Raw genomic sequence first — 13,318 nt, forward strand, 5'->3', positions numbered from 1 at the left:
ACCAAAAAAAAAAAAAAAAGTGAAAGACAACAGAACAGTCAACAATTCTAAAAACCATGTATCTCATAGGGATCTGTAATAAAGTATTATACCATTACAACTTAAAAAATGGACAAAGGATCTAAAGAGATATTTTGCCAAATATAAGCAAATGGCTCTAACAAGCATATGAAAAGATGCTCAACATCATTAGCCATCAGGAATATGCAATGAGACATACATTATATCTATCAGTATGTATACACATACATCTAAAAAACTAGAAAAGTACTGAAGAGGTGGAGAAGCTGAAACCCTCATGCACTGTTGGTGGGAATAGTTCAGCTGCTTTGGAAAACTATATGGCAGTTCCACAGAATGTTAAAAACAGCGTTATCACATGGCCCAGCAATTCTACTCCTAGTTATATACCTAAGAAAAACTAAAATCCATGTCCACACACAAACTTGTACTTAAATATTCTTAGCTGCATTATTTATAATGACAAAAAAATGTGTAATCAGCCACAAATCCCATCAAGTGATGAGTGGATAAATAAAATGTACTATGTCATATGATGAAATATTATTCAACTATCAAAACAAATGAAATACTTATTCATACAACAACACTGATGAACCTTGAAGACAATGCCAAATAAAAGACAATCACAAAACACCATACGTTGTATGGCATCTATAGGAAATGTCCTAGACAAGCAAATACCTACTGACAGAAAACAGATCAGTAGTCATTTAAGGCTCTGGGAGGATAGGAAGGGGCTTAATTGCTAATGTGTATGGAGGTTTTAGGGGGGTGATGAAAATGTTCTAAAAGAGATATAGTGAAGGTTGCACAACTCTGTATACTAAGACACTGAATCGTATACCTTAGCAAATCATGGTGGTGTCCTAATTATATTTCAATAAAGCTGTTATTTGTTTATACATGACAGTAGACTGTATTTTGACATATCATACGCACATGTGTTGGGGGCTGCGATCAAGTCAAGATGGCACCTGGCAGTTTGCCAGGAGGAGTGGTTTGTGAGGCAACACCACCGAGCCATTAAGATGGTGGGGATTCCTTATTGGCTGATTGCTGTATCTGAATGATAATTGAATCAAGCTGTGTGTAATCAGGTATATATACCGCTGTTGTTCCGTAATAAAGCAGTTCCCACTTCAACCTTCAAGTTGCTTGTCACCTCCCGGTTATTTTGCCCAGCCGGACTGCGGCAAATGGTAGCCCGTACGGGGGAACTCCGGGACGCTCGGGGGTAAGTGACAAGGGAGAACAGCAGCCGATTTGGATTCCAGAGAGACTAACTAAAGCGATTTCTATAGACCAAAAAGATGATTTGGCTCAAATCCATAATAGCTGATATCCAGAACTCCAGTTTAGCTATCCTTACATCTGCAACAATGGTTCTCCCACACCTGGAGGCTAATGAATAATGAGCACCATTAAGGCCTATTTCAAATGTAAAAAACCTTGGGGCTTACTTGTGGGAATACCTTCAGACCCATATGCAAGTTACAAGAAGAAGGATGAGATATCAAAAGAAGAGTCAAACCCAGGTGGTAGCCAGGATGCTTTTTTCAATTTTATTTTTTGAGCTCATACAGACCTAGGTTAATGTTTTTCTGATCAGTTCTATTTTTTAACAACTGTGGAGTTTTTAAACATTGCAATGGAGATTTCGCCTGTGAAAAGCTACAAGGCCTTTACTATTGTGTTATGTGTGCACACTTGTGTTACGTGTTATATGTCTGTATGTGCGTATGTCCAAATCATATAAGCGCTCATGAAAATTAAAAAAAAAATGGATCCAAATATCTTTTATTCACGTGATTTAAACAGTTTAAACAGATGAAAGTAAAGATGTCTTTTTAAAGACATTTTAATTAAGCTTACAAGTTTTTCTAGGTGTTAAAAAAAAACTAATAAAATGTTGAAATAATCTACCTAAATTCAGAAATTTACAAGGATTGTTTTAAAATGTGAACAAAAAAGGAGGTTAACAGATCTGTTTGTTTACTTTCACCTTTCCTTTTCATTATATATAATAATTCTGTTCAGGATAATGTACTAAATTGTTCAGAAAATTGTTTTCTTAGTGCCTGCTGGAATGCTATACAATTTTCTTTAGCCATCATTGCCAGAATTCCTACTTTCATCCCAGTGCCAGTGAAAACAAAAAAATAAGAATTTCCAGTATTACTGAAAAACCAAATGAGACTTCGGAATTACAGCTACCATCATCACAGCTGTTGCTGTTTCTGCTACTGCTGCTGCAGCTTCTGTGATAGCTATCACACAAACTGTACAAACTGTTGCATCAATACTTCAAGAAGGAATTGACATATTAATGGATTCCTCTGCTTTAAGCTGCTTACAGAACTTACCTGGACTGTGTATCACTTATATGCATTATGAACTAATCTATTGATAATTGTAATAGTACCAGGGTATCTTTGCTGACAGTGTCATTGGTGGTACAATTTTTCCAAGGGCTTCTTACTTGGAGCAGTAAATGGCTTGGTATTGTGGCATTTTGTATCCTCCTCCTTCTGCTTGTGGCAGGTTGTTTATGGTGTTTGTATAGATTACACAGATCCACAAGTATGGCTAAATATATTGGGCCGGTAGTCAAAGACGGGTAAGATCCAATTACAATGGTACCAACCTAAGCCAGGAGGCTGACGATTTGAGGTCAGACCATCCAATGATGGGTAAGGACCATATGTAGTATTAGACAACCTAAAACAGGCATGGTCCTTAAACCACATACTTGTTAATAAAACAAAAGGGGGGGGATGTTGGGGGCTGCGATCAAGTCAAGATGGCGCCTGGAAGTTTGTCAGGAGGAGTGGTTTGTGAGGCAACGCCACCGAGCCATTAAGATGGTGGGGATTCCTTATTGGCTGATTGCTGTATCTGGATGATGATAATTTAATCAAGCTGTGTGTAATCAGTTATGTATATATACCGCTGTTGTTCCATTATAAAGCAGTTCCTGCATCAACCTTCAAGTTTTTTATCACCTCCCGGTTATTTTGCCCAGCCGGACTGCGGCACACATGGAACATAACACTTCATTTTTGTAATTGTAGATGATGTGAAGTTTCACTGGTCGTGTAGTTACATAAGAATATAAAAAAAGTTATGTCTGATCCATTTACCGTCTTTCCTATTCCTATCTGCCCTTTCTCTTCATTCTCCTTTGTCTAATTCAGTGAACTTCCATTCCTCCCTCCCTACCACTTATTGTAAGTTAGCATCCACACATCAGAGAGAACATCCAGCCTTCCAGCCTCTGGTTTTTGGGATTGGTTTGTTTCACTTAGTGTGATAGTCTCTGGTTCCATCCATTTAACAGCAAATGCTGAAATTTCATTTTTCTTTATGGCTGAGTAATATTCCATGTGTTTATGTACCACATTTTCTTTATCCATTTGTCTGTTGAAGGGCACCTAGATTGGTTCCATAGCTAGCTATTGTGAACTGAGTTGCTATAAACATTGATGCAGCTATGTCACTGTAGTATGCTAATTTTAAGTCCTTTGGGTATGTGCCAAGGAGTGAAATAACTGGGTCAAATGGTGGTTTCATTTCAAGTTTTCTGAGGAACCTCCATACTGCTTTCCATAGAGGTTGTACCAATTTGCAGTCCTACCAGCAATGGATGAGTGTACCTTGTTCCCACATCCTCACCAATGTGTTACTTGCATTCTTGATAATTGCCATTCTGACTGGAATGAAATGGAATCTCAGTGTAGTTTTAATTTACATTCCTCTAATTGCTAGAGATATTGAACATCTTTTCATATTTTTTAACCATTCATATTTCTTCTTCCATGAAGTGTCTGTTCAGTTTGTCCATTTACTGATTGGATTATTTGGTTTTTGGTGTTAAGTTTTCTCAATTCTTTGTATATCTTGGAGATTAATGGTCAAACTGAGGTGCAGATGGCAAAGATCTCCCATTCTGCAGGCTCTCTCTACATGCTCTTGATTATTTCCTTGGCTGTGAAGAAGCTTTTTAGTTTGATACCATCCCATTTATTGATTCCCGATTTTACTTCTTTTGCTTTAGGAGTCTTGTTGAGGAACTTGGTTCCTAAGCCAATATGATGGAGATTTAGGCCTATATTTTCTTTACAGAGTCTCTGGTCTAGGTCCTTGATCCACTTTGAATTGAGTTTTGTACAGGGTAAGAGATAGGGGTTCAATTTCATTCTACTATATATGGATTTCCCCAGTACCATTTGTTGAAGAGGCTATCTTTTGGCACCTTTGTCTAGTACGAGACAACTGTATTTAAGGGTTTGTCTCTGTGTCTTCTATTCTGTTCCATTGGTCTTCATATCTGTGCCAATATGATGGTTTTGTTACTATAGCTCTGTAGTATAATTTAAGGTCTAGTATTGTGATGCCTCCTGCTTCATTTTTCTTGCTAAGGATTGCCTTGGCTACTCTGGGCCTCTTAGTTTTCCTAATGACTTTCATGACTAAAAGCTGATGTTTTTAAAAAAGTGATATCACAAAATATAAAAGCCTATGTTATGCTAAAACTAAATCCATTCCCTTAAGTAACCTAAATTTCTGGAACAGACTGTTTTATGCACTATAGAATGGCTTTATCATTGCTGTCAAACAGAATGATTGTATTCTGTACAACATATATCACTTAGAAGATTCATCTTCCCCAAATCTGATTTTTTTTTTAAATACCTCTGTTTTATTTTTATGTGGTGCTGAGGATTGAACCCAGGGCCTCACACATGCCAGGCAAGTGCTCTACCACTGAGCTACAACACCAGCCCCAATTCTAATTTTTAATAAGAGACCTAGTACCAAATTTCATGATTTACACAAATTGCCTGCTGTTCTCAGGACACTCATATAATATATGTGAGAAACATGAAACATGGATTTTGTGCCAGAGTTACTGCTTTCTGACATTGCAACACAAAAGAAGAAATTGGTCTATACTACAAAAGAGCTTAAAATATGGCTGTTATAGGATATGCCTATTTTTCTCTCTGCCTAATACAGATTTAATCAGGCTTTTAATTTTAGGCTCAGAATTTTATTCTTAAGAGAGAATATTAATTAAAATTTATTCTAAAGTCAGTATAAATTTTATGCCTCTATAGTGTATCAACTGCTCATTATTTTACTGAGAATGAAAGTACTTACCCATGCAAATGCTACTGTAAAATTCATTAGATATTTATCTTTTATTCTTTTTTTACGTTATCTGAGGATTTGATGATGGAATACATTTTCCTTCCAGTTCTAAGCTAATTTGTAGAGTATATTTATTCTTTATTGTTTGTTTTCTTTTGCAGAGGTGGATGGGGACGGAAACCAGGGCCTCACACATGCTGGGTACAAGTGCTACCACCAAGCTACATCCCCTGCCTTGAACACTTACCTTTAGAATTCTGGTTGTACCAGTATTTTTTTCTTGAGTATCCAGCTCTTCTCGTTTTTTAATTTCTACTTTCATTCCATTCACAAGGCCTGAAGGCTTCCAGGAATCATCCCATATATCTTTGGGTGTAGGAAAACACCAATCCTAGAAGATAAAGAAAAACGCAATAAACTGAATAGTAACACATGACCAAACAAAGAGGATAATGTGGGCATTGTAGAGGCAAGGAAGAAACAGGCATCGAACAAGAAAGGTACAGATTAACTTTCTACATCACTGTGACTCTCCTTCTGTTCTGGGTCTGCACCCAACATCTTCAACTTCTCTGAACGCTTGAATCTCATAAACATAAAAACAACCCTGTTTGTAGTATTTAACATTGTTTCCATAGCTACATGATTTTTCATGATCGTCTAGTACTTAAAAAGCATAAATACTAGGGAGTAACTTAACTGCATCTTCTTTCTCACAAGTATTTCTTCTTTTTTATAAGTAGGGGAAAACATATTTCAAATATATATAGTTAGGCACAATATGAGCAAATGTCCTGACTGCAGAAACCCAAGGTTATATTAAAAGACTAATGCAACAAAAATAAATTTCAGAAAACAGTTTCTTCAGTTTTTTTATGGATTCCAAAGCATTGACTGGGTGGGCCAATGATAAAACAGATATCATAACACTTGAAAGGGCAGATAATCACAATAAGACTTCCCTCTGCTGGATCCTCTGCCCACTTATGTACTACTACCACTTTTTTTAAAATCATGTACTATTATGAATTAGAACCTGACAAATTCATTTAAATTCCAGAACATATAGCTTTTTCAAGGCCTGGACAACTAAATTTAAATTTCCTCTTTGCAGTATTGATTTTCTTTCTGTTATCCCAAGGGTCTAACCTTCTGTGGCATTTCTTCACATGTAGGACACTGTTTCTTTCCACCAAGGCTTGAGGTAAATAAATGGGAGGCAGCATCACCTCCTTTTCCTATTTTAGCCTGCAGTGGTAGCCAGTTCTCATCCCAGATATCATCACCTATGGTCACTGACTCCAGGCATGGCATTCCAGTGGGGATCTCATCCTAGAATGTATCAGAGGACAAAGAAAAACTATATTTTATAGTTCCTATGAGCATATTTTAAAATTTAGTTTTATAATGTTTCCTGACTCCAAGCAAGGATGGCAGTTTAAATACACAATTTATTGCTATTTATTTTTCCTGTGTTCCTGAAATGCCACCAAAACAAAACAAAGAGACTTAAGGTATAAACTCCATGGTCAAAGAGACTAAAGAAAAAACCACCCACACTCTGGATATAGGAAAGCAGACAACTGTCAACTGATTAAGGAATCCCAATAAAGCAGACTGTGGAGGTTATAGTGAGAAAAACTGAGAAGCAACCCAAATTTATAGAATACATTAAAAGTTCAGGAAATGCACTATAAGGTTTTTAAAAAGAGGAGTAAAATGGCAATGAAAACAAGAACATCAGTTAAAAGTCAGTGTGAGCAGCTATGAGATATTCAGAGCCCTGCCCTGTTTCAAGAACTCAGGCAACCACACCTCTTGGTCTTCCAGAGGGCCAAGAAAGACTTCTGGAGGGTAAAACTGAAAGCAAAACAAGCACAGTAAGAAAGAGAAATTGGGTGAAGGTTTTTATACTGAATATTGCTGGCCCTCTTTTCAATATAGCAGGATAGAGATAAAAGGAAAAGGCATGTGAACTTGAGGACAGATCCATAAACATTACCAAATCTGAACAGAGGGAAAAAAGATTGGGGGAAAAAAAAAACCCAAAAGATTCTTTTTAAAGCCTCAGAAACTAAAAGACAATGTCAAAATATTTAATATTTGTGTAATTAAATTTCCAAAAAGAAGAGAACAATGTCAAAAAATAATTTGAAGAAAAGTGGCTAAAAACTTCCAAAGACACAAACCTACCAGTTTAGCAAACCCCAAACACCATAAACCCAAGAAAATTCATGCCTGGACAGATTATAATCAACCTTCTGAAAACTAAAGGCAGAGATTATCTTGAATGGAGCCAGAGAAAAATTAAATATTACATGTAGAGACAGAGCTATATCATTGCTGTGAATTTTGTATCAGAAACTATGAAGGCCAAAAGGAACTGCAATAAGAAGCTTAAAGTGGGGCTCAGTGGTGAAGGGCTTGCCTAGCTGTGTGAGGCACGGGGTTTGATCCTCAGCACCACATACAAATAAATAAATAAAATAAAAATTTCAACAATAAAAATACGTTTTTTTAAAAAAGCAGCTTAAAGTACTGGAAAAAAGCAATAGCAAACAAGATCTCTATATTTGGCAAAAATACCTCTCATATTTTTAATGTTCTTTAAAATGAAGATATAAATATATGGTCAGTGAAGAAAACTAAGAGATTTATTGTCAGTAGACCTATACTAAAAATAATTCCAATCCTTTGGATGCAAAGGAGATGATATCAGAAGGAAAGCTGGAGCACTGAAAAAGGAAGAACAGCAGAAATGAAATAGACTCTTCTCCTCTTTAATTTTTTAAGAATATATTTGAATGTGGAAACCAAGAAATATAACGTTATGAAATTTCAATGTAAATTTAATACATAAGATAAGGATAGTAAAAAGGTAGCAAGAAGATGATTTATATGATGGTAAGATACTGACATACTGTTCAGTGATAAATTACCCATTAAGTCCACTGTAAAAAGAAGTCAGGGTTTATACTGTAATTCCTAGATATACCACTGGGGGGAAACCCTACACAGATATAATTAAAAAACATAACATATAAATTAAAATGCCAAAAAATTTCAGAAAAATAAGAATAGAGGAGACTTTCCTCAATTTGCACAGAATATTTATACAAAACTTAGAGCTAACTAACATCTTTGGTATTTTTCCTCCAAGATAAGAAGCCAGGAAAGTCTGTCTCTCACCATTTTTATTCAACATAGTGCTAGAAGCTCTATCTAGTGCAAAAGGCAAGGAACAGAAATAAAAGCCATGCAGACCAGAAAAGAAAAAAACCCATATCTGTAGATGACATAACTAAGAAAACCCCAAATAATCTACTAAAAAAAAACAAAAAAAAACCAACCCTCCTAAGTGATCAAGGTTGCACTATACAAGATCAGCACAAAAAAATCAATTTCATTTCTACATACCAGCAACGAACATGCAGAAACTGAAATTAAAAATACCCCATTTATAATCATACCAAATAACATTATATATACAATTAATAAAACATATACAGAACCTATATACTGACAATTACAATGTGCAGAGATAAGAAATCAAAGACCTAAATAAATGGAGAGATACACAACATTCATGTTAAAAGATTCAACATAATAAAGATGTTAATTTTCTTCAAAATTAATCAAATATTGTAATGAAATATCTATGGAAAACCCAGCAAGGTATTTTTGCAGGCAAAAACTTACTCTGGAATTATGTAAAGGCACAGATCCTAGAACAGATAATACATGGAGCATGGTACTAACATAAAAGCAGACAAATTGACAAATGAAGTAGAGTAGAAATTCCAGAAATAAATCCATGCATTACAGTCAACTGATTTTCCACAAAGATACCCAGACACACAATGGGGGAAAGAACAGTGTCTCAATAGATGGTATTGAGGAAACTGGATTCTATACACAGAGAAGAATGAACTTAAGCCCTTATCTCACATCACATACAAATATCAATTCAAAGTGAATTAAAGACTTAAATGTAAGATGTAAAAGTACTAGAAGAAAACAAAGGGGGAAAGCCCCAAGACACTGGTCTTGGCAATCATTTTTTTTTTTAAAGTATGACCCCAAAAATAAAGGCAATAAAAGCAAAAACAGACAAAGGAGATTACATCAAACAAAAAATTTCTGCCAAGAAAACAGATTTCTCCCTTTCTCAAAAGAAGATATATGAAAGTCCAACAGGCATATGGAAAAATGCTCACCAATAATCAGAGAAATGCAAATTTAAACTACAAAGAAATTATCTCAGTACAAGTTAGAATAACTTACTAAAAAGATAAAAAGTAAGTATTGGTGAGGATGTGGAAAAAAGGAAGCCCTTGTATCCTGCTGATGAGAACATAAATTAGTATAGCCATTATGTAAAACAATGTGGAGGTTCCCCAAAAAATTAAAAACAAAACTACCATTTGATTCAGCAGCCTAACTAATGGGTATAAATCCAAAGGAAATGAAACCAATATCTTAAAAAGACATCCGTACTCCCATGTTACTGCATCTTTACTCACAAACAACCAAAATATAAAATCAATTTAAGCATCCATCAACAGACGAAGGTCTAAAGAAAATGTGGTATATATACACAATGGAATACTATTCAGCCTTATAAAAAGGAGGAAATCCCATCATTGTGACAAAATGGACAACTTGAAGGACATCATGTTAACTGAAAAAAGCCAAGCACAGATGAAAACATACTCCCACTTATGGGTGGAATTAAAAAAAAAGTGAATTCACAGAATAGTAAGATGATGATTTACTAGAGGCTGAGAGGGGAACTGGGGAGATACCGGTCAAAGGACACAAATTTCAGTAGACAGGACAAATAAGTCAAGAGATCTATTGTTCATCTTGGTGACTGCAGTTAACAACAACAAACTGTACACTTGAAAATTGCTAAGAAAGTAGACTTAAATTGTTCTCACTACAAAAAAAGAAAGTATGTAAGAAATACATTAAATAGCTTCATTTAGCCATTCCACAATCTATACATAAAAACTGTATATTAAAACTTTACTTTGTATACCATAAATAATATTTAAACTCCATAAAACAAGGAAATGAAATCGATTTGATATCTTTTCCAGAAAATACAGATCAATAGCTTTCATGCAGACAGACATAAAAATCTTCAATAAAGGATCAGCAAATCACATCCAGCAATATATGAAAGAATAATTCACCATGGCCAAATAGGGTTCATTATCCAATATCTAATGGAGTAGACTATTAATATATGCAAAACATAATTCAATATTTAACAATTCAAAATTTAACATTCAACTGGGTGTAGGGGCGCACACCTGTAATCCCACGGCTCGGGAGGCTGAGACAGTAAAATTTTGAATTCAAAGTCAGCCTCAGCAAAAGTGAGGCACTTAGCAACTCAGTGAGACCCTGTCTCTAAATAAAATACAAAAATAGGGTTGGGGATGTGGCTCAGTGCTTGAGTGTTCCCGAGTTCAATCCTCAGTACCCCAACTCCCCCCAAAAAATTCAACATTCATGCATGGGTAAAACTTTTCAGGAGTACAAGGATATTCTCTCTCATACTCCTGTTCAACAGTATCTGAAATACTAGCCAGAGCAAGGCAGGTAGATTAAATCCATACAGATAGAAGGAAATAAAACTACTAATTTGCAGACACCACTACCTATGTGAAAATCCCAAAGGGACTCCTAGAACTAATACGTGAGTTCAGCTAGTTCACAAGATATAAGTTCAAAATTTAAAAAAAATTATATATGCTAGCAATGAAACTATCTTAAATAGCTCCAAATAAATGAAATATTTAGGTATAAAGCTAACAAAACACATGTAGTTTCTGAATACTGAAAATTATAGCTACATGATAAAGATATAAACGAAAAACCTAAATTAATAGGCAGGTAGCTTCTGTCTTCAGAGAATAAAGATATCAACTTTCCTCAAATTTATCCACAAATTAACACAATTCCAACCAAAATCCCAAATATAGATATACTGATTCTAAAATTTATAAGGAAGGAAAAAAGAACTAGAGTATTAAAAAACAATTTTGAAAAATGATAAAATAGGAGAAGTTATACTACCTGACTACTCTAAAGCCAGTATTCAAAGTCTGGTACAATAAAGGGATGGATATAACAGAACAATGGAACAGAATCCAGTCTAGAAATAAACTCATATAAGTATGGATGACTAGGCTGGGGAAGTAGACCAGTGATAGAGCACTGGCCTACCATGTGAAAGGCCCTGGGTTCAATCCCCAGCACCATACACAACTCACACGCATACACGCGCGCACACACACACACACACAAAAAAAAAAACTACAAATATGGACAACTGAATTTTGGTAATGCTTTATAGGAAATTCAATTTAGATAGGATAGTCTTCTCAACAAATGATATTTGAACAACTGAACATCCACATATACAACAAAATAAATCCTGTCTTAACACCATACGCCCCCCCCCCAAATTAATTTAGATTTCTCAATATTGGAAGCACTGTACACAGAAAAAAATTTGATATCTTAACCTTCTCAAAATTAAAAACTTTTGCTACATGAAAGACATTATTAAAAGGATGAAAATATGAGCTACAAGTGGAAGAATATATTTGAAATCACATATCTGACATAGGAGTAGCATCCAGAATATATTAAAAATTCTCAAAAACATTAAAAAAAAAACCAATGACCCAATAAAAGTATGGGCAAAAGACCTGAACAGACATTTCTACAAAAATTACGTATGTATGGCAATTAAGTACAGAAAATATGTTAAACAATATTAGTTATTAGGAAATGCAAAATATACCATGTTGTACTAGTACTACACACCTATCAGAATGCTAAAATTAAAATTACTGGTAATACACAGTGCTAGCAAGGGTGTGGAGCAACTAGAACAGATTGCTAGTGGGAATGCGAAATTATACAACCTTTCTAGGGAACAATTTGATAATCATGTGACCCAGCAATTTTACTCCCAGGCATTTTCCTTATTTAAAGGAAGCTTGTGTTCACACAAAAATCTGTACACAAATACTTGTAGCAGTTCTATGCATAATTATCCCAAACTGGAAACAACCCAAATGTTCTTCAGTGGATGAAAAGCTATACAAGCATGATACATCCTTACAATAAATCCAAACTAAGTAGTCAAAAGCTTTGATTTGAAATTGCTAAATGCAACACTTTAGAAGAATGAATGATACCAGTCCTAAAGATTACAACACTGTGTGATTCCACTTATATGATGGTTCTAAAAAGGTAAAACTATAAACACTGATGTGGCTGTGTCCCTGTAGTATGCTGTTTTTAAGTCCTCTGGGTATAGACCGACTGGGTCAAATGGTGGTTCCATTACCAATTTTACAAGGAATCTCCATACTGTTTTCCATATTGGCTGCACTAAGTTGCAGTCCCACCAGCAGTGTATGATGTACCTTTTTCCCCACATCCTCGACAACACTTATTGTTTGTATTCATAATAGCTGCCATTCTAACTAGAGTGAGATGAAATCTTAGAGTAGTTTTGATTTGCATTTCTCTAATTGCTAGAGATGATGAACATTTTTCATACATTTTTTGATTGATTTTATATCATTTTCTACAATAGCTAAATTGTGGAACCAACCTAGATGCGCTTCAGAAGATGAATGGATAAAAAAATGTGGCATTTATACACAATGGAATATTACTCAGCAATATAAGAGAATGAAATCATGGTATTTGCAGGTAAATGGATGGAGCTGGAGGACATAATGCTAAGTGAAGCTAGCCAATCCCAAAAAACCAAATGCCAAATATTTTCTCTGATATAAGGAGGCTGATTCATAGTGGGGTATGGAGGGGGAGCATGGGAAGAATAGACAAACTCTAGGGATGGGAGGGGAAGGGAGGGTGCATGGGGTTAGAAATGATGGTGGAATGTGATAGTCATCATTATCCAAAGTACATGTATGAAGACACAAATTGGTGTGAATATACTTTGTATACAGAGGTATGAAAAATTATGCTCTATGTGTGTAATATGATTTGTAATGCATTCTGCTGTCACTAGAGAGACAAAACATATCAGTAGTTGCTTGGGGTCAGGAATATGGAGGAGATTGATTAAAAAAGGGTAGCACAAGGG

General features: G+C 35.2%; 1 protein-coding gene across 6 annotated transcripts in view; it reads right to left on the reverse strand.

The window, feature by feature from the left end:
- The window catches only part of Tdrd5 (tudor domain containing 5), a 64,210-nt gene that overhangs the window by 8,191 nt on the left and 42,701 nt on the right, over positions 1 to 13,318 (reverse strand). For 5 of the 6 annotated variants that reach the window (XM_048809936.1, XM_048809937.1, XM_048809941.1 and 2 more), the window contains 2 exons: positions 6,325 to 6,507; positions 5,423 to 5,566 (listed from right to left, as the gene is read on the reverse strand). In XM_048809936.1, coding sequence (XP_048665893.1) covers positions 5,423 to 5,566; positions 6,325 to 6,507 — 327 coding nt within the window. The remainder of the gene's footprint in view (positions 1 to 5,422; positions 5,567 to 6,324; positions 6,508 to 13,318) is intronic. The other variant, XM_048809940.1, reaches the window with a different exon arrangement.

The sequence above is a fragment of the Marmota marmota genome, unplaced genomic scaffold (assembly GCF_001458135.2).
Source record: "Marmota marmota marmota unplaced genomic scaffold, marMar, whole genome shotgun sequence".
Classification (NCBI taxonomy): domain Eukaryota; kingdom Metazoa; phylum Chordata; class Mammalia; order Rodentia; family Sciuridae; genus Marmota; species Marmota marmota.